The sequence below is a fragment of the Mustela putorius genome, unplaced genomic scaffold, assembly GCF_011764305.1.
Source record: "Mustela putorius furo isolate JIRA1106 unplaced genomic scaffold, ASM1176430v1.1 tig00000508_pilon_pilon_pilon, whole genome shotgun sequence".
In the NCBI taxonomy this organism is placed as follows: domain Eukaryota; kingdom Metazoa; phylum Chordata; class Mammalia; order Carnivora; family Mustelidae; genus Mustela; species Mustela putorius.
In genome coordinates this window covers 5,121,695-5,143,351 of record NW_025421402.1, presented here as the reverse complement: position 1 = coordinate 5,143,351, position 21,657 = coordinate 5,121,695, and the positions used below count along the sequence as shown (strand labels likewise).

General features: G+C 57.7%; 1 protein-coding gene across 17 annotated transcripts in view; it reads right to left on the bottom strand.

Moving 5' to 3' along the window:
• NFASC (neurofascin) overlaps positions 1-21,657 on the bottom strand; it is a 178,137-nt gene that overhangs the window by 24,524 nt on the left and 131,956 nt on the right. For 7 of the 17 annotated variants that reach the window (XM_004756402.3, XM_045081076.1, XM_045081084.1 and 4 more), the window contains 15 exons: positions 21,243-21,386; positions 20,467-20,578; positions 20,036-20,202; positions 19,189-19,336; positions 17,853-17,977; positions 16,887-16,931; positions 15,535-15,636; positions 15,031-15,228; positions 14,151-14,221; positions 12,660-12,882; positions 10,625-10,740; positions 8,780-8,984; positions 7,512-7,634; positions 6,302-6,475; positions 3,883-3,897 (listed from right to left, as the gene is read on the bottom strand). In XM_004756402.3, coding sequence (XP_004756459.2) covers positions 3,883-3,897; positions 6,302-6,475; positions 7,512-7,634; positions 8,780-8,984; positions 10,625-10,740; positions 12,660-12,882; positions 14,151-14,221; positions 15,031-15,228; positions 15,535-15,636; positions 16,887-16,931; positions 17,853-17,977; positions 19,189-19,336; positions 20,036-20,202; positions 20,467-20,578; positions 21,243-21,386 — 1,968 coding nt within the window. The remainder of the gene's footprint in view (positions 1-3,882; positions 3,898-6,301; positions 6,476-7,511; positions 7,635-8,779; positions 8,985-10,624; positions 10,741-12,659; positions 12,883-14,150; positions 14,222-15,030; positions 15,229-15,534; positions 15,637-16,886; positions 16,932-17,852; positions 17,978-19,188; positions 19,337-20,035; positions 20,203-20,466; positions 20,579-21,242; positions 21,387-21,657) is intronic. The other 10 variants (XM_045081077.1, XM_045081081.1, XM_045081088.1 and 7 more) reach the window with 6 other exon arrangements.

Here is a 21,657-nt window from a genome sequence, read left to right as displayed (position 1 = left end):
TTTGCAAGATCAGAGGCGGTACTGGACCCTGAGGGTGTGCTGACCACCGAAGTCACACTGGGTAGCCAGCTGTGTCCCACGCATTCCAAACATTCCTGGGTGGGGTCAAAGCCAACAGTGGACATCAGGAAGGCGTGGGGCGTGGCCAGACTCCCTGTCAAAGTCACCCTTCGAGGATGCATTAGTGCAAGGTGGCCCCAGGCCTGGAAAGCTCAGTGCTGTAAATGCTCAGGGTGAGGGAGTCCACCTATCCCACTCACCAAGACAGACAGACAGAGAGACACACGGAAAAGCCGGAGAGACCCCAAGGCAGAGGTCAGCTCCCTTCCAGACCTGGTCCCTTGCAGCTCCCGTGGCCACGCACACACATGGGCTTTTCCCGCTGCTCTGTGCTGCAGGAAGGACCCTGGAGAGGCTAGCTTGCCCGTCTGGGCAGGACTGGCTCTGACTTGGCTCCTTACCAGCGGCGTATTTTCTAATCACTTCTGGCAGGTAGGATGTTCATAGCGCCTTCCTTTTCCATGACTATTTAAAAGACATCGCCAAAAAGCTTTGAGGGGACAACTCTGAGTTAAAATCATCCTGTTCTGGGTAATGCACACATGGGTGGTGGTGTTACATTTCCTGGGCTCCCAGACTCAGCGGCACTTGCCCCCAGAGCTCTACACACTCTCCCATGCCCCTTGGCTCTCATAAAGCAGAGACACACGCACTACACTCCCACAGGCCCACAGTGAGGTTCACACATGCTTCCCTGGGCATTCCAGCAAGAAGCCCTAGAAACAGGCTACGAGAGGCTAGGTTAGAATGACTTTTTTCCTGATGCTGCTGGTCAGAGACAAGAATGGGAAATGAATCTGCAGATGTTGCATCGTCTTGCCCCTCCCCACCAATGGTCCCCTCTGCCATGTGTGACAAGGAGGAAGCATTTCTGATGACGGCCACCTAACCACTTTCCCTCCAGATCAGCATCAACAGTCTTGGTATAGGTAAGAGGGAAACAAAAGGCAAGGAGTGGCCTCCCAAGTGCCCTCCCATTGGAGTCACTGTGGAGGTGGCAGCCTCAGCTAGGCTGAGGTCACAGCTGGCAAATCACTGTTCTCTGTGACCCACTCATTAGCTGTGTCTGTTGTCCCATAGCTGGACAGGGGCAGAAAGACAGGGAGATAGGGAGGGGGAGTTGGGGGGGCAGAGGCAAGACGAAAAGGCTCTGGGTCAGGGGAGTGAGTTGTTAGAGGTTCCCACGGGTGAGACGGGAGGCAGGTTTTCATGGAGAAACTGTCCAGTGCTCAGGTCAAAGGTGACCCAGAGGAGCTCATCCCCTGGGGTGGGTTTGCACAGAGGAGGTAAGGGGCTTAGAGACGGAGAGGCCCACAGGCTGGGGAGGTGCATTGCTGAGCTTGGATGTCCTCTCCAGTTAAAGCAGGACTTACGGGCTGGAGAACACGGTAGCCAATGAGCAGCAGATAGTATCAGCCTGACAATGGAGAGGAAGGCCATGGGGGGGCGGTGTCTCAGGGCGGTGGGCGGGGGCGGCTAGAGCTAGAAGCATAGCACACCTCCCCAAAGGCCATGGCAGCCTACTGGGTTACCTCACGCACACTGGAAGGTACCCCAGCCACGGCTGAGGCTTTGCCACCAGAGTTTCGGGGAACACCACTGAAGGGATGGGGAAAACTGGGGAAAGGGCTTGTCTTATTCATGTTCCTGACCCCAGAACCGGCCACGGAGCTGCCCGGCAGACATTTGCAGATCTGAGTCACAGAGGACGACAGGAGTTTCCAGACATTCCAAGGTGGAAGGTTCAGTCCAAAAATGGCCACATGGCGCACGGACGACTGTGGCCAAGCCACAGATGGCCAGGCCAGATGGGCAGCCATCCTGAGACACTACAGACCGGGTGTGCAAGAGGGTTTATTTTCAGTGGGCAAGACATGAACAGGTAAGTGTGGGGATAAAACACCCAGGTGCAGGGACGATGAGCTGGAAGGGAGCAGCAGCCTGGTCCGCGGACCCGCGTCGGGTTTGTCAGACCTGCGCTCCACGGCCTGGCACTTGTGTGCGTAGAAGGTTCTCCAGCATTTCCAGCTGAGGACAGCCGATGCCATGAGCACAACTCATTTACAAAGACGTGCACTGTGCCTCTACTGCCATGCCCCGGGGAAGCTGGTGCCCAGGAAGCACATGTGATCGAGGGTCGGAGACCCTGCAGTCACTGTGCATACCACAATGGGCTTAGATGTTTTCTAAATGGGGAGCAGAAGGTGGGGGGTTCGGAATGATCACCTCTCCCTCTCAGGTGCCACTCATGAGAGCGGCAGCGCAGGCTGGCACAGATGCTTGCTGGCACGGCGGACTCCCTGCTACCCGACCCACCTGCCTCGGGTCCCAGGGTGCCAGAAAGGGGGAGGTGGGCTGGGAGCTGGTTGACCAATGAGCTTCCAGTGGATTCTCTTGGTGTCCTGTGTTCTCCCCCTCCTATGTTCACTGAGCCCGCTTAGGCTACCCTGAGCACCTGCTAGAAGAGTTCCAGAAGAAACCCCTGGGCCAAGTTGCGCCAGAAAGTCAGGGCAGCCTGTGGAGTACAAGGATGGCTTTCTCCATGGTCCCCACACCCAGGACATGTGTCTTTCTCATATCCTAGTGGAGGCTGTTTGGGCCCTGTGGGGAGGCACTGGGATCTACCAGCCTGGGCAATGATGTGGAGGGGGCATGGGGAACTGGGGGCGTGGAGAGGGAGGGATGATGGCTGCGCACCACCCACAGATCTGGCAGAACAAACACAAATCGAAGGAAGCAGGGTGTGCAACAGAAATAGAACCAACCTAAAATGGGGGTGGGAGGAAACCAGATCTGGTAGTCGTCTTCATAAGCCAACCCTCCGGTTCCTCACCTGCTTCTCAGTCCACCCCGCTGCCTAGAGCTTCAGGAGGTTCTAGTGATCCCTGGGCCCCTAGCCTTTGCTTTGCCAGGGTGAGCCTTGCCCTCAGCTGCAGAGGATGACAGGGAAGGAGCCGTGGGGTCCCCTGCCTAGCATCCCCAGCCTGAGGATAGGCCTTCAATAGTGACACGCCCAGCATGAAGGCTTAACAGGAGGGCAGCGGTCAGCGGGCCTCGTCCTAAGTCGAGACCTGCCCACCCGCTCCTCCCTTCTGCTGTGCTTTTAGCTCCCAGACCCCAAGAGTGGCGGCTGTTCTTCATGCTGGAGACTCTGAGAAGCTGGGTTTCTAAGGGGCGAGGGAACAACCAGCCCATGGTGCCCACGGAGACTCCAGGTCCTGGAGCACCTGGCCCTATCCAAGGACAAGCTCAGTTCCGGTCACTGCCCAGAACCCACGGCAGACGGCAGAGCTGGTGCCGGGCCCCCATGCCGCGCGCGCGGGCTGCATGCAGAGCGCTCGCCCCTAGGCACCCTTTCAGGGGATGGCAGCCGGACCGGAAGACAGGAGCCAGCTGCCTCCACTCATAGGCCAGCATTCCTTTCAGGGGCACGGCCGGCCACCCAAGGACGGCAGACCCCCTCTCTGCACCCCGAGCTGTCAAAACTAGGCCAGGGCCCATGTCAGTCAGGGGAAGGAATCACGCAGCTTCCAAGAAAGCTGCAGGTGCAGAGACTAGGTCTGGAGCCCGTGTGTGGGGGAGCCCCTCCTAAGCCATCCGAGGGGAACCAAGAGTAAGTGAAGAGGAAGAGGGGGAAGCTTTGACCTCCTCTGGTCCCGTCCTCCACACATAGCCTTCTTGACAGTCTGGCTTCCCAACCCCTGAAAGAGACAGTCTGGAACATGCTTTCCTCCTGGGCTCCCTCCTTCTCCACCCTAGCTGGGCGGGCTCCGCCTGCACTGTCCCATGCCATGCCCATTACCTCTGCTGCTGGTACGGTACCTGCGGTTGGAGTGGCTTCAGAACACAGCGCCCAAGATGGCCAGAGAGAGGGAGAAAGGATGAGAGAGGGAAGACAAAACAGAGCACAGGTGAAACCACAGGACAAGCGAGCAGAGAAGCGTCTGGCTCAAACCTGACCCAGACAGTGTGACCAGGGGCTGGCTACTGCCCTGAGGATGCCAACTGGTGTCCAGGGTTCATGGTCAATTTCATGGGCAGTCTGGTATGTTCCTATAGAAAACTTTCCACCCGGATCTTGGAGACCTCTCTAATACACTCTGATTCTACCTCCACTCAGGAACTACCCACTAAGGGGTGGTCGTAGGGACGGTGAATCTCAAGTGCTTTGTTTCCAGGTCTTTCCCCAAGGGTGTGTCTTCCCTGGCCAGGCTGGTCTCTATGAGGAAGGTTGGGTGACCTTCCGGGATGCCAAGAATTGTGGGCATAAAGAGGACGTCAAACCCAGTCAAAAGGATGGTTCCCGTATCTTTGGGGGAAGATGGTGAGTAGCATTGGGACAGATGGAGGAGGGGTGACCCTGTTTTGTGAACCCTCCCCCACACCACCTTGGCCTTGGAAGGCCCAGGAGCTCTCACAGATGGCAGCCCTGAGGCCCCCGCTCAGAGGGTCTTCTGCCCCCTGTTCTTTCCCACCAGCAGAACTTTATGAAAGAAGAAACCCAACTGTGGATGGGGAGTCCTAAAAAGGAATTCCTGAATTTATTGCAAACCCCTAAATGGAGAAGAAAGTCTCCCTTTGTCCTCTCGTCCCCTGGGGCCCCAGAATGTACCCTGTGGTGGTCACTAGGGCTTGACAATGGCGTATTTGTTGATCTGATGTTCTGTTTTGGGCCAGGAATGGGGAAGGACAAGAGGCTCTCTTTATGTCTCTCCTTATAGAATTAAGGAATCAGGAAAGCGCGTTATCCCCTTTCTGGCCAGGCTTTTGCTAAGTGCTGTATTATTAGCTACTTACCCAAAGTCCCCCAGCCCTAATAAACTGCCCTAGTGCCCAGGGGCGGTTGATGAGCACACTAGGAGGGGAGTTTATTGTCTGGCTCATGCCCGGTTTATAAGACCAGAGAAGGACTGTCAGCCTTTCTCCAGGTCCTGCCCGTCCCCGCTCCCGCCTGCTTAGCCTGGCCTGTTGGCCCAGGGGGAGGGGGACGATGGGCAGGGCTGGGGAGGGATGCAGGGTGGCTGTGAAGCTGAGCTGGGAGTCCCTGCAGCAGGCCTGGTAGGCCCAGAGGAAGAAGCCCTGAGGCTCTGCTGGGGTGGGGAAGAGGTGCTTGGGAGGTCCAATGTGGGCCAGGGTCAGGCCGTCGGACCTCAGCTTCTGGGACAAGCACTGCACAGAGTAACCTGTTGTCTACTTCTAGAATCCCCATTCACACCGCCTCTTCCCTTGCAAAATGGACCTCTCCTCTGCCCAGCCTTTGCATGGCCACTGCACCTGCCTCAGCTCAACTTAACATTCCTCACGTGGGACAGCAAGGAGATATTCTTGTGGCTCTCCCCTCCTGGACCATGTCCCTTGTTTTTGGCACCGTGTTCAGACCTCACGTGGCAGATGCTCAGGAAACGGCTGTTGAACACACCACTGCACCTCTGGAAAACGAGGTCTCCTCCTACAGCCTGGCATCCTGGATGTTCCAGGTGCCAGCACGGTTACGAGTGGGCCTGGAGTCCCCTCTAGTGGCCTTCTCAGGCAGGCGCAGCCCAGTGGGGATGCTCCGGGGCTAGGAAGACGCCAGGAGCCAAGAGCTGAGCCAAAAGCTGCTCTCAGGAAAGCTGGCTTGGCCAGGGGCTATTTCCCAACGCCCTCCCTGCGCACGGCCTGACACCCCACCCAGCTCAGGCTCTGAGCAGGGCTGACACCTGCTGTGCTCACGCTCCTGGCGAGTAGCGTCGATCGAGGCTGCTTCCCTCTCTCCTTGGCTCCGTGTGCCCACCGAAGAGGTATCCCAGAGCCGAGCCGTCCCCCTGCATCCTTAGTAGCACTGCAGTCCCCCTCCCCCACCATGGGCGAACACTGCCGCAGCTCTCTGAAGTTCATTAGCACCTTTACTTCCCACATGCTTTCCCTCATGTTGTCTCTACTATGGACCCAGGCTCTCTTTCCTGTCCCCCATCCCCCCAAGGAGGACAGGTGACAGATGTTAAGTAGCTGAGCAAGTCAAGGCAAAGTGCGGGTCAGGTCTGAGTGCCATTGTCTAAGAAGATCTGAGTTTTCCAGATACACCTACCTCTCAGCATAGGGGATGGGTTCTCTGGTATCCCGTGCGGGGGCTGGAGAACCTGCAGCCTTATTTTCACTCCAGCCCAGAAGGCTGGCGGCCAGAAGGCCAGGTGAGGGTGTTTCTCTAGGCATCGGAATTAGCCGGGACCTTCCACCCCCGAGGCTGCTGCAATGCACCTACCTTCATTCGGGGGTGCTGGTGACTCCTCGGTGACGGCTTCCCCAGAGCCCACCTGCGTCCTGGCACTGAGGGTAAAGCGGTAGCGCGACACGGGGTCTGCTCTTTGCATCGTGAACTTGGTCTGATTGGGAGAGAAGTTTTCCACTATCTGCTTTCCTAATTTGGTTCCATTAACTGGGGAGAGATAGGTAAGTGAAATTGAACTTGAGCAGCAGTGACCGTGATAGGTTATATCATCTGCAGCTGGAAGGAGAAAGCCTTCCCGACCCTGCTGCAAAGAGAACAAGGGGAGCTCGCCCCAGGACCTTAATGACCCGGGGGTTGGGAGATTGGGGTTCAAGGGCAGAGACCGGGGCAAAACTTTCCGGCTCTTCAAGGACACCCCAGGGCTCAGGCTTTTTCACTGATCTCATTATCTCCAGCTCACTGTAAAGTTATGCAGCGGGTTCTGAAAGATTTAGTTTATAATCCCCAGGCCTTTTCAATAAGGACAAAACTTTTGAGGTCCTTTCTTCCTTTCAAACACAACTAGGGCAGAATCACTAGAGCTTTTGATCATTAATGCCTCCTTTGTAGAAGGCTTATTCAGTATACCTCAAAGGGGGATGGTCAGGCCAGAGATCATTCAGAACAGCACACAAGCATGCAGCTGGCTATTAAAATCGTCCACAGCACAACACCTGGCCCTTTGAGCTTCCCAATGAGGTACAACATCGGCCACTGTGGAAGCTTCTCAAAGGCAAGGACACTGCTGTCCGGACAGGGGGACACTAAGCTCTTTCAGTGAGGTCTTCCCTACCTGGGCTCCTGACATAAACGGTACCTGGTTTAGCTTCCCCGAGTGCTGTGTGGATTCCCCTGTGTGTAATGTATCCTGTCCGATGAGGCACAAATACGGTCTTTCCTAGACTCACTTGTAGGTGTTGGAAACTCTAAGATCCCCAAAGGGTAGGGCTGAATCCCTCATTAGACTGGAAGCTCCTGGCAGGAGGAGCTGTGCTGGCGGGGGAGTGGGGGGAGGTGATGGGGAGGAGGGGGGTGGGGGGGGTGTCTCTGCTTCCCCTAATCCTCTAGGGGAACTTTCTCCCCGGCACCTCCAGCCCTCTGCAGGGCACTCTGAGCTACCTCAAGCTTTTCTACTTCGACTCAGTGAAATGGTGAGGACGGGGCTTGTAAATCCCAGATTAAGAGAAGGAAGCGTGGAACGTACAGGCCAGGTATTTGAGCGTGTATCCGATCAGGATGCCATTGGGGTGTTCCGGGTGATCCCACTCCAGGTTGATTGTCTCCAGGTTGGGCTGCCGGACTCGGAAACGCCTGGGGGCACTGGGTACTTGGGGAAGGAGGAGAGGGCAGGGGAAAAGAAGGGGAGGGCAGAGGCAGGATGAGGAAACACAAAAAAACAGAGCACAAGTATGAAGGCATTGACCTGGGGCAACCCCCATGTGGGACAGCTGCTAAGCCAGAACCCACGGGAACCAGAGGGGGGACGAGAGCCCTTCGCCCCATCCAGGATGCTGCTCCCTACCCCTGTATCTCCTCCCCATTTAGGACAAGCATGGCTCAGACTCTGTTTAAATGCGGAAGAAGTCAGTCAGGTTTTCCTTTAGCAGCTACTGTGGATTCAGCACACGTTAGGCTCTGTCCCTGCAAAGATGCCTTCGAGCCAGGAGGAGCCAACCAGAGCTGTGGGCACAGAAGCTGCGGTTCCCAGTCTCAGACAAGGTTCCTCACCCTGGGGCCCAGCAGCAGGCCCAGGCCTCCGAGCTGAGAATGCAGGGTTCAGGGGTCAGGAGAAAGCAGCCCAAGGTGGGCCTCATGGACAGGGCACCAGGAGCAGGAGCGACGGGGAGAGGCTGGTGATGAAACGCAAAATGAGGGGGCTGGAAAGGTAGGAATAAAGAACAAAGGAGGAGGAAGAAAGGTAAAATGGGGGGGAAGGCGGTTAAGAAGGAGGGAGGAGAAACAGAAGAGGGCATAGCAAACGCTGAGCTGGTGCAGCAGGACATGGTGAACTTCACAGGTGTCTGCCTCCCAGGCCCAGGGGGACCTGGAACCAGCAGCAGGCAGGGCGCCCCCTGCGGGGCCACCGCACACATGGGCCAGCTGTCCCGACAGAAGCTTCCGGAGCACAGTGCTGAGAGAACTCTGAAGGTCTGGGATGCTGGGGAATAAGCCGGTGCTTCTGGTGGTCAGAGTGACGGTGCTTCGGCCTCCAAAGGTGGGGGTGGCCCGGGTTCCCGTAGCGCCCTTGGCTGTGGGGGTCCGTCTGCTGGCCCGTCTGCAATTCTGTCAGCAGGCGGCACAGGTCTTCTCTTGAGACACAGCGTCTTGTCAGGCAGGCCAGCCCGGGGATGGAGCACTTCGGGAACGGCTCGCAGGATGCCGGCGCCTTGCGCTCATGCAGAGGTCACCTTGTGCTGTCCGGCCCAGGCCCTTGTCCTGCCCCCACCCCGAAGAGCTGCAGGCCAGACCTACCTCCTTCCGGGGTGGTGAACTCCTTGGTCTCACTGCGAGGCCCATCGCCTCTCCCATTGACCACGACCATCTCCAGCTTGTAGTTACTGTAGGGGAAGAGGCGGGACACCACGCCACGGGGGCGGTCACCAGGGAAGCTGGCTTGCTGCCTCTTCTGAGACACCCACAGGTTCTTCAGCAAGCTGCTCTCCCTCCAGTAGTAGGCCTTCGGGACAGAGGCGGGCCGGTGAGGGGATGGTCAGGCAGAGCTGGGTTAGTTGTTAGTGGCTCTGGGAGTGACTGGTCTTCCCTTTGCTTGTCACAGGCTCCGAGTCCCGAGTGCCCTGAGCAGCCCCACCTAGGGCTGGGGGAGCGGCCCGAGAGGCCCCAGTCCTCGACCCCTAGCAAGTACGAACTGCTGTCAAACAGGAAACAGGGGTTTGGGGCTCAATCACTTCCTGAGCCACATGGGCTCTCTGGAAAATAGGCAAGTTGGCCAAAGTTTCTGGTAGAAAGGCCCCTGATTTCCAAGCCAGGGAACGAGTTGCTCAAGGAGTCCATGCCGGAACCACAAACACGGGCCAAGGGTCCGGGCATGGAAAGCTCTCTTCTGGGCTCAAAGGCCACATCGCCTGGAGTTGGATTAGTATGGTTTAGCTCGGCATCAGGCAGGAGTTGAAAAGGACAGGTTACTCCCGGAAGTCTGAATAGGAGAGCTGATTTAATCCTTTGAAGTCAAACGCTTTCTTTTAAAATTGTTTGGAGCCCTTTAGAATGAGCTAGATGCATGTCCAGGTCCGTGGACAGCAGGCTGCCTGGTGGCGAGAGCGAGGATGGGGTGGCCTTCGGAAGGCGGCAGGGTTATGGGTAGATGAGAGAGTTTGGGACACGAGGTACAGTTAGCGGTAGGGAAGGTGGCGCAGGTCAGGCTGTCACACCAGCGTCACCTGGGCCTCCAAATGGCTAAGGAAGGCGGAAGCCCACACTTTAGAAGGGGACCCAGTAGGAGCTTTAGCCAGAAAACTCTCTGGGCAAGTCGGTTAAGGGTACGAGTGCTGGGGAGGAGCTCATTCAAGTGCACATATTTTCTTGCTTGCCTTCCCCTGCCTACCGAATCCATGGCCCCAGAGAGACGGATCCCCGCCATTCTGCCTCCGACTGTCCATCAGCCAACTCTCAGTGACGTTCCAGTCACAGAACCTGCACTAACCCACGCTTACAGCTGCCATCACCTCCCAGACACGTTTTGAATAAAGCTCCGTGTAAGGGAGAGCCTGGCAGAGCCTGGTTTTCTCTCTACTCTCCCCTCTCCTCTTCCAAGAGGAGAGACACGTGAGCAGAAACTGCCCGCAGGCAGGGAGACCCGGCGCAGCCAAGGGCCTCGGTAACCCACAGGCCCGGTAATCCGGAGTTGGTTGCGACACGGGGAAGGTGTTTACACCTTTTGGAGGCTCTGCCTGGGTGTCATGAAACCGGACCCGGTGAGGCAAGCAGCCTGGCGGGGAACGCGAGGAGAGGGGAGCGGTGCGGCTCAGTGGGGCCTCAACGCTTCTCCTAAGACACAGGTGTGTGCGCTCGCTGGTGGAGGAGCGCAACGGGCCACGCGCGGCGTCCACCCGAGCCCGGCGCCCTCTGTGTGGCTGTCCGCTGAGCAGTGTCTCAGCCCTGCTGTCGCAGGACACACCTGGGGATACCCGCATCATCATTCTCTGGGGCTATTTTGAACAGGACATCATCTTGAATCAACTCTGGATCCCACAGCGAGCCCTAGAACCCCTTCCGAGCAGCCTGTGGCCCGCGTCTGCTGGCCCCTTGCCCTGGTTAGCAAGCCGGGTAGTTAGGCCGGGCTGGGAGCTGTTTCCTCACTCGGTACTCCCTGAGTTGGCCCTGCACCGTGTCGGGGTAGACGCGGTTCCACTGAAGGCTGATGGCCGTGCTGTTCAGGACTCGGATTTTAACGTCAGTGGGTGCAGCCCTGGGATCTGCAATGCGTTGGGACAGAGAGCCAGTTAAGCAAGCGGGGCTGGCCCCTGGACTCAAGAGGCCCCTCGGACTTGTTCTCGGCTGGCCGGTGCCTCCACCCCACTCTAGTCACGGGGTACTCCATGAGGCCAGGACTGTTCCAGGAGATTGCCCTTGGGGAGTGGGGGAAGGCCAGGCCAAGGCTGGGAGAGATGCGCCCCACGTTTAGAGGGAGATTATCTGCTAGCCTCCCAGCTGAGCAGCCTCCGTTTGCTCGCCCATCCCATGCACTACCCTTCCCATCTGCTCTGTGTCCCGGCAGGCTGCCCTCTCCGGACTGTGACAGCTGCCCTCCTCCCCCTGTTCACAGGCCCCTGGAGGGGTTTGCTTAATAGGCAAGGCCAATGGGAGACCCCAGGGCAGGAGGAGAGGAAGGTACCAGGTCCTCTGGCCACCTCTCTGTGGGCTGCAGGGCTGCTACACTTTTCTACCCAAGGTTCTACCTCTTGCTCGTGGGGACTCCCCCATCCGCTGCCCCTTCAAGGCTCAGAGTGTTATACTGGGCCTGCTGTTGCTAGTCCTCTGGGTGGCTCCTGATACCCTGCTGTTTTCCCTCGAACCGCATCCTCACATTAGAGATAGTCCCCTCTGAGTGACACTCATTTCCCACTAGGACCCTGCAGGAAATGTCAGCCAGGCTGAAGTAGCCCTAACCTCGTTCAGGAGGGGATTCTGATGCTTGACCCTCTGAAGAGGGAGACCCGCACTCCCCCTGTTCATCACACTCTGCTGCAGTACAGCTCTGCCCCGCCCCTCTGGTAGCAGAGCACAGGCGGAGGGGGCCGTGGGAACTGTGGGCGGGGCCACGAAGTCCACGACTAGCACTACTCGTTCCATACTCACCAGCCAGTAGTTCCTGCCAGTCTCCTGTCTGGACGTGTCTGCCACCACGAGACAAGGAGCAGGGTGGACAGAGTCTGCTGATACTATCCACTTATCCCCAAATGGGTCCAGTCCATAATCACCTCCAGGGAAGTGGTGCATGGGCCCCCTGCCTCACTTCTTCCCACCTGGCTGTCAGGCACATGGGCCCTACTCTTGACCCCAGCAGTGGGGTCCCCAAGACTCTCTCCTCCCTTCCTTCTGTCCTCCTCTCCACCTACCTACGTGATCTTTTCTCGGATCACCCTGATCGGGAGGGGCCCCCCTGGCCCTCCTGCTCTGCTCAGCAGCCTACTGAATTACTGTGTGGGATACAGGAAGGCCACTGCCATCTTCAAAGCCAGGGATGTACTTCTACATACATGCCCGGAATCTTGTTGATTTACCAAGGCTAGCCTCCAAAGAACTCTTTGCATGCTCAGTTCCAAGGGTTAAGAGCAGCACTGGGATGCCAGCAGGTAGCTGGTCTGGGTTATTCCAGTCTGGGGCTCTGGAGACCTCTATTTCTCGAGGTTTCCCCTGGGGAGCCAGGGAGGAGTCTGGCCTGTGGCCCTGCTTCCTTTGGAGGAGTCTGATTGTGGCTCTTTGGGAGGGAGAGTCCTGGAGTCTTGGCACTAGTAAGGGTTGACATTCAGGTAGACTAGAAGGCCTGGCTTCTGTTTTCAAGCCTGACATTTGCTATTGGGTAATACTGACAATGGTTTTCCCTTGCAGGGCCTCAGTGTTCACATCCATGAAATGGGAGTATTGGACTAGCTGATGATGTTCAGTAATTCTAATTACCTTTCCGGTGGTGATAACATTTCGGCTCCCGACATTATCAGGGGCCTGTCTGCCTGAGGTCACCATAGGGAATTTCTCTTTCCTGGGAACCAGCATTCCTCTCAGGATGTTCTTGGCAGTCCCATGACCCACCCCGAGGTTCCTGGGCTGCAAGGCTGGCTGTGCGCAGCCTGGCTGGGAGGATCCTGGCTGGGGGATGGGGGAGGGTACTCACAATCTTCCCCGGAGTAACCGATGACAGTGTCTGGCTCAGGGCCCTTTCCAAAGTCATTTTCGGCCTGGACTCGGATCTCATAGGGCACGTAGACGGGGGTCTGCCCCACCACGTAGCGGGAACCCCAGACTGTGACATTGTTCCACGACTCTCGAGTTTCTCTCCGCCGCCACTTGACGATGTAGCGCAGGTTGGGGCCAAAGGCGGAGGTGGCGTTCATGGGCTGAGCAGGGAGAGATTGAGGGCAGGGGTGGAGCCCAGACCTACCCACAGCCTGCACCCTGCCCCAATCTGCCCAGCACCGCCCCCTTGCGGCACTGGGAGAGCAGGCCATCCTCACACTGAGTCCTCCAAAGCCCAAAGTCTTACGAATTCAGCGGCACGTAGATTTTCTGTGACAGTTTTCACCCGAGACCTAGTCTCTCTGAGTCCCAGAGCCACCCACGTTTGCAAGTGCATAGGAAGCCAAAGATTTATGTTCAACAGGACTCTCCCGTGACCGATCGGTAAGCAGAACAAAACAAGAAAATGACAGAATGTTCTTTGACGTCGGAGAAGGATGAGTTTTGGTTTAGCCACAGCATGCCGGCTGCCAATGAACTCAAAATTACAGAACTGGCTTGGGTTCTACTGAATCCATGTGTGACTATGTTGTCCTGCCCAGCAGCTAAGGTTGGGTACAACTCTGCTCTTTGTTCCCTAAGGGCCTGGTCCAGGAAGCAGTTCCCTCCAGAGCTGTAGACCAGGAGCCGGTCCTTGCAAGGCCCTGAAGATGAGCCCCAGTGTTTTGGATCTGGGCTCAGCTCAGCTGCTTAGGCTGCTGTGAGATTGGGTCCCCAGAAGATGGGGACAGCCATGATCTCACACGTTGTATCTCCCTGCTTCTGTCACTCCTGGCGACAGCACAGAAATGTTAATATTTCCATGGCTGAATGTGCATCTCTCAGACTTGGAACTGGTTTTGGAAAAAACTCATTTTGAGACCACAAATCCCAATTCTGGTTTGGAAAACAGTCAGAGAGCCAAGATGAAGATGGGATTTTTTTTTTTCAAACCTGGCCCGGAGAGTTGATTTTACGTCCTCTCGTTCCTTCCTGGACTAAAAGAAAGCCTGCACTCAAAGCAGCTTGGGGGCTGGTCTCCCCTGCACCCAAACCCCAACCATCTCCAGTGGGAGGACCCCAGGACACAGTAACACTAGGCACCGATGTTTAAGCTAAATCTTTTCTACACCCTCCTTCTCCTAGAGAAGTCCATTTTCCTTGCTGGTACTCTCTGATTTTGCCAGACGAGCTGCCTATGTTCCTCGGTCACCTCTGCTCCTGTCTCCAGTCTGAAATCTTGCTCTTAGACAACGCTCCTGTCTGGGCCCTGCATGTCCAGTGCAGAGAGCAGCCTTGGGGCCTCAGGCATATACGGAGCAAAAGGGCTACCAGCGCTCAAGGTCAAGAGAGCGGGCCCATCGGGAGATGGGCTGGGAGGGACCCTTACCGTCCACGTGATCTCCATGTTGTTCTTCCTGGTGCCTTCTCCCTTCACGTCGGCAGGATTGGACTCAGGGGCTGGAACCCAAGGGGGGTGCAAAGTTCAAGTCCAATGTGCATTACCAGGGCCTCTCTCCCTCCCAGCCGACCAGCCTCTTCTGCGGCCATCCCTCCTCAGCATCTCTCTGCACACCGACCCACAGGCAACTGAACTTCCTCCGTGGTTTTCTCCCGAGGAGGACGTGCCTTCCTAGCTGAGACTGAACATCCCCCACCCCCACCCAGCAGGGCTAACTTCTTTTGAGTTTTAATCCCTCACTAGACAGCATTTATCACAAGGCTTTCTGCACTTTGGATGGTCCCAACAGCCAACGCAATGTGGATTATCCCCTTCCTGGATTAGCCACTAAGTAAGTTTAATGTGAGGTCGGCTTATCCCTGGCATTCAGCATTTTGGGGGAGCAGCACCACTCGCAATGAGTGGGTGTATTTTCAGAAATCTAAATTACCCAAGTGTGATAGGGAAAGAAATCTGAGATAACACCAGACTATGTATTTCTATGGCAAATCATTGCCGTAGTGCTTCCCTGTACAGCAGACGATCCAGAATTATTAAGGATATTAGTAATAACTGCAGTAAGCATTTACTGGGCACTTACGATATGTCAGACATCGCGTTGGTACCCAGACCGGATCTCCAGACCCAAGCCTCCCAACTGCCCGGGGATGCAGGCAGTGTTGCTGTCATTCCTTGTCTCAAAGCTCAGGAAGTCCAGCCTTGGAGTTAAATGGCCCGCCACGTTCATGTGGCCAGGAACTGGGGGGACTCAGTGGGGCCTCAGGGCAGCTGGGTTCAATGCCTTGGCCATCAGCCCTCGGGTACTCACGCGCCCCACTGGTCCGGTAGCGCTCGGAGGGGAGGCTGGGGTGGCTGCTGCCCACCTCGTTGATGGCAATGACCCGGAACTGGTAATTGACATATGGGGACAGCTGGAGGACGGCAGAGTTGACACTGCCCGGGAACTTGGAATGGTCATGCCAGACCCCAGGCTGGAACTGGTCCTCTTCGAACTGGACAACGTAATCTGAGTAGGCAAGGAAGACAGCGCTGTTTGGGAGCTGAGGTAGCGGACTTCGGTGACGTTCTCCTGCGTGGTTCCCACTAGTCTTTACACTCTCCCTTGGGGAGACAAAGGCACAGGGAGAATCCCCCCACCCCAGACACTGAAAGGGGAGCCAAGGCCTCCATGTGCTCCGCGAATAGCCCAGGGCACGCGTCAGGTAAGAGGGAAGCGGGACCAGAAACCAGGGCAAGGCCTCCAGCAGCTACCAGTAACCAGGCTGCCGTCCATCCCTCTTTTCTGGATTGGCGCGCAGGGCCCTGGGCTGACCTGTGATGGGGCTGTTGTTGTCATCCCCTGGGATCCAGGTCAGCCTCACGCTCCTCTCCGCCAGGTCTGTGAGCTCCAGGTCCCGGGGTCGGTCTGGCCGTCCTGGCAGCAGAGGAATAAGACACCACACGGGACTCCCCAGTTAGAGCCGGCCCGTCCCTGCACTGGCCCCGGCCTTGGACACTGTCCTACAATAGGTCCCGGACGGGCCGAGGTCAGCACCCGCAGGAACCAGCCCTGGCCTTCCTGGAAGGGTCAGCCCAGGGCCCACCCCAGTTCCTCTTCCTGGGCCGAGGAAGAACAAAGAGGAGACTTCAAATTCCACCACCTCAAAAAATCATCAAAGGATGTAGGGCACAGAGAGAACCGAGAACCGGGACCAACTCATCCCCTGTCTGTGGCTATTCTTAGGGTGTGAGCGTTTGGAAAATGCTGCCCTTTCCATGAGACCCATGCTGGCCACCTGGAGGGAAACTGGGGAGGACGTGTGGGATCCGGTCTCATTTTCTCAGGATAATTACCTTCTACTCTGTGTGCCAAGGCTTGGAGGGGGCAGGGGCTCAGTGGGGTGTTGGGAGAGCCGAGCGAGGTGGACTGGTTAGGAGCGTGGGAGGGACAAAAGCAGAGGACCGGGCGAGGGTGGACGTAGGGACACAGTCCAGAGCTTCGGTGACGGACAGCAGGACAGAGAAGCCCCATCAAGCCTCCAAATGGGGCTGGGGACAGCACTTTTGGGGGATCCGGTCTCACTGGACTTCCTCAGTGGCTGCCAGGGCCACCCTGGCCTGGGGACGAGGCCACCTCAGCACTGCCGGTGGGGTATGCGGGATGTTTCCCCATCTTGGCTGCTCGGGCCAGTTAGCTCAGTGCTCCGGCTGGTTACTGGGAGCATCGGGAAGGCGGGTCACAGGAGCCCGCGTCTGTGTCTGCGTGCACGCGTGTGGATGCCGGCTGGGAAGGGGTGTGCCGCCACAGGCGGGGCTGCAAACAAGCCGGGCTGCGGGTAATCTGAAGAGAGGGCTTTCCCAGCTGCCCCCTCCGTGCTTCTGAGACCGAAGCTGGGGGAGAGAACAGGCCCCCACCAGGAAGTGCTGAGTGTGGCCGGAAGGAAGGCATGGGGAGGAACAGCAGCCGAGGACTTTGGAGCCCCACCTAGGAAAGGCTCAGGAAGCCCAGAGTCGGGTGGTGGCTGGGCTGTGAGGAGAGGGCGGGGCCCTTGAAAGGCATCGGAATTGGCAGCGAGTGGCCTCCCCCTGGCACGTCCTGTGCTGTAGCACCTTCCTCCTCAGACCCCACTCTCCCTGCTACCTGGACGGGGCTCTGGCTGGGGTCCTGTGATTAGTACGAATTACCTTTGGGCAGGGCCGCCAAATGGTTAGTTGGAGTGGCCTGATCAGCTGCAAGGTAAGATAGGTTATCCAGGTTAGCAAGTTATCCAGGGTTACAGGTGTTCTAGAAGGATGGGAGTAGGTGGCCAAGGGTTGAACAGCTGCCCTGGGCAGAGGTGTTCTGGGCACAACTTCGCTTCCATGGAGAAACCCCCTGCCACCCCTCAAGCTTCCTTTGTGGCTGGTGCTTGTCTCCTTCCCATCCCAATGCCCCCGTGGGCCTGGGTCTGCCATCCCCGGCAACTGTGAGTCACCGCCACCAAAGGGATGGAGCGCACCAACAGTAACAGCAATACGACGCCCGAGAGAGGACAGAGGTGAGGAGGGGACACCCAGGCATGTGCTTCCCTGGATGGGATAGGTGATCTTCCCCTGGGATTGAGGTCGGCTCCATATTTACAGTCTGGCCTAGACACAAGGCAGCCATGATGGAATCGGTTTGCTAAAAGCAGGGCGCCCTACAGAATCCCGTCAGGAGACAGGCGCAGGGAGGGAGGGAGAGGGAAGCTGGCCGAAGGTGTTGGTGGGACCAACTCAAAATGCAATCTGCCTTCAACGATGGATTGTTTTAACTGGGTACAGAGGTCAAAATGATCTTGTGATCATCAAAATGATCTTGTGACAGTGACATTTTTGGACAGTGTCTAAAAAATATTTGTCCTCTGTCCACCTTCCCTCTCTCGTTCAGGCATCCATCTGTTGAGGATTTGGGTGAGTTAATGATTCCCCTCAGAGGTAAGGTGCCTGGCACAGCTTGCTCGGAAAGGAGCGCCTTCCTAACCCTTAGATCAGAGGGAGGAGATCACTGTGTTTGCCCAGCTCGCTGACCACAGGCGATGGCCTGGGACCTGCCCAGGCTCCACCGCTTCTCTGGGATCGGGAAGGGGTGGGACGGGGGAGGGTCAGAGCGTGTGTGAGCATGGCTGTTACCTAGCACAGTGAGGTAGGCCTTGGCCAGGTCCTGGTCCAGCTCAGTGCTGGCAACACAGGTGTAACTGCCCTGGTCCCGCTCGGCCACACCGAAGATGGTCAGGGAGTCGTCTTCCTTCTTCATCCTGCAAGGGCCCCAGGAGGGGTGGGGAGGAGGGTGAGTGGGCCGATGGCGGGGGAGTGGGGAGCTCTGCGCCCTGCCTGCTGTCTCCCTGGAGTGGGGATGGAGGGTGAGAGGGGAGCATCACAGGCTGGGCTGGGCAGCCACAGCCCCTGGCAGGGGACAGGAGGCTCCCTCCCATGGTCTTCACCGTTCCCTGGAGCTCTTCAGTGCTTGACGGAGAGGAAAAGGCAAGTGGGTGAAGCAGAAGTGGCTCTGACCCTTGTTCATGTCCTCAAACTCTACCGTGTCTACTCTCTGTGCATTTCTTACACTGTGCCCCCCTCCCAAATGAGGGTACAGTTAGGTCCACCCCCCAAAAGGCAGGCTGGCTTCCCTCCCCTTCCCCTACTTCCAGCTGTCCCTTCAGTCCAGGCCGGTCTGTGTACCCAGGCTCAGGCCGGGTGTCCTGGGCTCCTCTGCACTGTCTCCTGCAGAGGGAGGTGGGTGCCACAGAGCAGGGTGCGCTGTGAAAGCTGTGGGTGCCCACTGAGTGTGGATGCCTGTGCCTGCCTGTCAGGTATGCCCCTGCAAAAGCCAGATGATCGTGCTGCTCCCTAGGCCTGACCCTGCACCATCATCACCCCCCCCGAGATGTTAGGGGCTGTGACAAAGAGTCTCGCGGAAGGAGCAGCTCGGACCAGTCCTCGCCATCACAGACTGCATATTACAGACACCTGTCGGGACTTTTAGACACTGTCAATGCCTCTGCTCCCCCCACACCACTTGAATCTGGACCGGGGAGGGTGGTGTGGTCTAGTAAAAGCCTCCCAGGTGCCTATGGGCTGAGACACCCCCAGCTAACACCCTAGTGGCGGGCAGCTCGGGCCAGCCCTGCCCTCTGCTGGACAACAGGGGCACTGCAAGCGGGGCTGAGGACGGAGCGCCAAGGGGACCTCAAAGCAGAAGAGGAAGGGAGGAGGAGTGCGGAGGAGGGGAGAGGGGGAGAGAAGGAGGGATGAGAGAAAGGAGTGGGCAGAAGGAGAGTGAGACAGAAGAGGAGGAGAGAGGCAGAGAGCACGTGGGGTGGGGGAGCCCCTGGCACAGCCACCCCACCCCCAGCAGCAGTTCCTGGGGGACACGCAGGATGCAGCTCCTTATGCCCGGGTTCCCTCAGTGTGTTGAGGGCAAGGAGGAAGAAAACGGGCCCAGACTCGAGAAGGAAGGAGCAGAAACCTGTTTCCGATGTAGAGAGGCTCATCATCCTTTAGCCAGGAGACCGTGAGCTTCAGGGAGGGGTCGTGCTTCACCCGACATTCCAGCTGCACCGTGGTGCCCCGTTTGGCCACCTGGTCCTCGGGCATCCGGAAGATCCTGGTGGGGTCTGTGGGGGAAGCCGAGGGAGCTCATCACTGGCGTGGCCTCTACCCACCACCCTATGTGGCCACACGGCGTGACATGCATGAAAGGTTAGATGGACCACGGAAAATGGCAGAGATAACGTTCAGTTACATGAACGGTGGTGGGGTGTGTGTGTGTGTGTGTGTGGGCACGATTCCAAGGAGGAAACAGGTCCTTTCTCTCTGGTTTGGAAACCTGTGATTTCCTAGGGTGGTAGTGGGGTGTTAGTGGGGGTCTCACTCTTCTCTCTTCTTTTTTTAAAAAAAGATTTTATTTATTTATTTGACAAAGAAAGATAGCCAGAAAGGGAACCCAAGCAGGGGGAGTGGGAGAGGGAGAAGGAGGCTCCCCCCCGAACAGGGTGCCTGATGTGGGGCTCGATCCCAGGACCTTGGGATCATGACCTGAGCCGAAGGTAGATGCTTAATGACTGAGACACCCAGGTGCCCCAGGCTTCCCTTTCTAATCCCACGTGGACCGGGCTGAACAGGATCCTGCCCTTCCAGCACCCAGGCCAGCTGGAAGCCCTGTGAGGACACAGAGGTCCACAGGGAGGGCCCCATTAGGGAGTCAACAGGACAAGCAGTGAGTTGTCAAAGGGAATGGCGTGTGGGAGTCACTTTGAAGAGATGGCTTCCTTGGCTGCCCCAACCTGCCCTCTCCCTACCAACCTCTCCTTTACCTTTGACCTCCAGGCGGACCTGGTTTTCAGCTTTGCCCAGGATGTTGGTGGCGACACAGGTGTAGATGCCTTGGTCCTCTTTGCGGATCATCTTGATTTCCAGACTGCCATTCTCATAGACGTGGTAGTTCCCACCATCCAGGTTACTCCCCTGCCCGTTCTTAAACCTCACGACAGAGCAGCAGAACACACAGCACACTGAGAGAGGGCCGGCCCCCCGGACAGGGGTCTGCCTCCCACTGCTGGGTGGCCCTGGCAAGTCTCTGGCCTTCTCTGAGCTTCAGTTTCTGCCTCTGCACATTAAGGGGGGCTGACCTCAATGATTGGTCAACTTCCTACCTATTCGGACCCCATAAGGTTGCCTGGTCTCACTGAATACCGATTTTGGGCCGAGGACCCCCAGGGGCGTGGCCTGGTCTCCTGGAACTTACCATCGGAGTGTGGGGATGGGGGACCCAAAGAACGGACAGTCCAGCCGTGTCCGGTTGTATAGGATCACCCTAATGAGCTGGTTCCGGGGTGATAGCATCCGGGGTGGCACATCTGCAATTCCCGGAGAATGGACCTTGGCTAGGGGGACCTACCTCCTCTGGTCCCCACCCCCCCAGGTCTTCCACGTGCCCCAGCAGGGCAGCAGCATTTCAGGAGCCCTCCCTACCACCCCCCAATCCTTCCCCCATCAACCTCCCTCCTTTAAGAAGCCTCCCAGGGTTAGGGGAGGGAAGAGGAAGCTCATCTCTCTGCCCTCGACCTACCCTGTGTGCAATCCAGCTTTTGCAAAGGGTCTCCCCAGATTATACAGCAGCTACGGACACTGCCCCTCTGCACCCCAGCACATCTCCTGGTTGCCCCTGCCCTCTCCCTGATCTAGGAGTGACCCCAGTACTCAGAACCACCTCCTGCCCTGGGGCGCTGAGAATGCAGGCAGAGCTGGCCTGGATACACGGAGGGGGTGAGATGGGCCCCTCCCCCTCATCTGGAGACATGATCCTAGCAAGGAATCGACCGTCTGCACGCCCAGACCCATGGATCTGAAGTTCCCCATCGTCCCTGGCAAACTCATCTTCTGTCTCCATGCTCCCTCCATCCCAGGCCCTCCTATCCCACCCAGCTGGGCCAACCTTTGACCTTTGGAGCAGAAGGTGGGCCCACGACAGGGGCAAGCCCCAGGGAGGCTGCCCCAAGGGCGAGGAAGGGGTGCGCTCACCCAGCACGCTGACGAAGGCGTTGGCCAGCAGGTAGCCATGCTCATTGGATGTGTTGCACTGGTACACCGCCCTGCTGCTGATCTGGGTGTCCCGGAAGATGATGGTGTCTCCAGCCACCTCACGGTTTGGGTTGGGTGGTGCCGCTGCGGACAGGAAAGACGCGCCTCGTGAGAAACGGGAAGGGTGGGTAGAGGGCCCTTGGGGCTCTGGCCAGGGCTCCCTAAGATGACTGGGGTGCGGTGGAGGAAGCAGCCCCCGGTGGCCCCCAGGAGACACGGCTTCTGGCTCCACTGCTGCCTGGCTGTGTGACCTCGGGCCCATCGTCAAACCCACCGGGGCTGCTTTCTCAGCCTGTCCTATGGGACTGTGAGTCCCTGCAGGACCCGCGTGAGAGTTGGGCAGATGCAGTTGAGA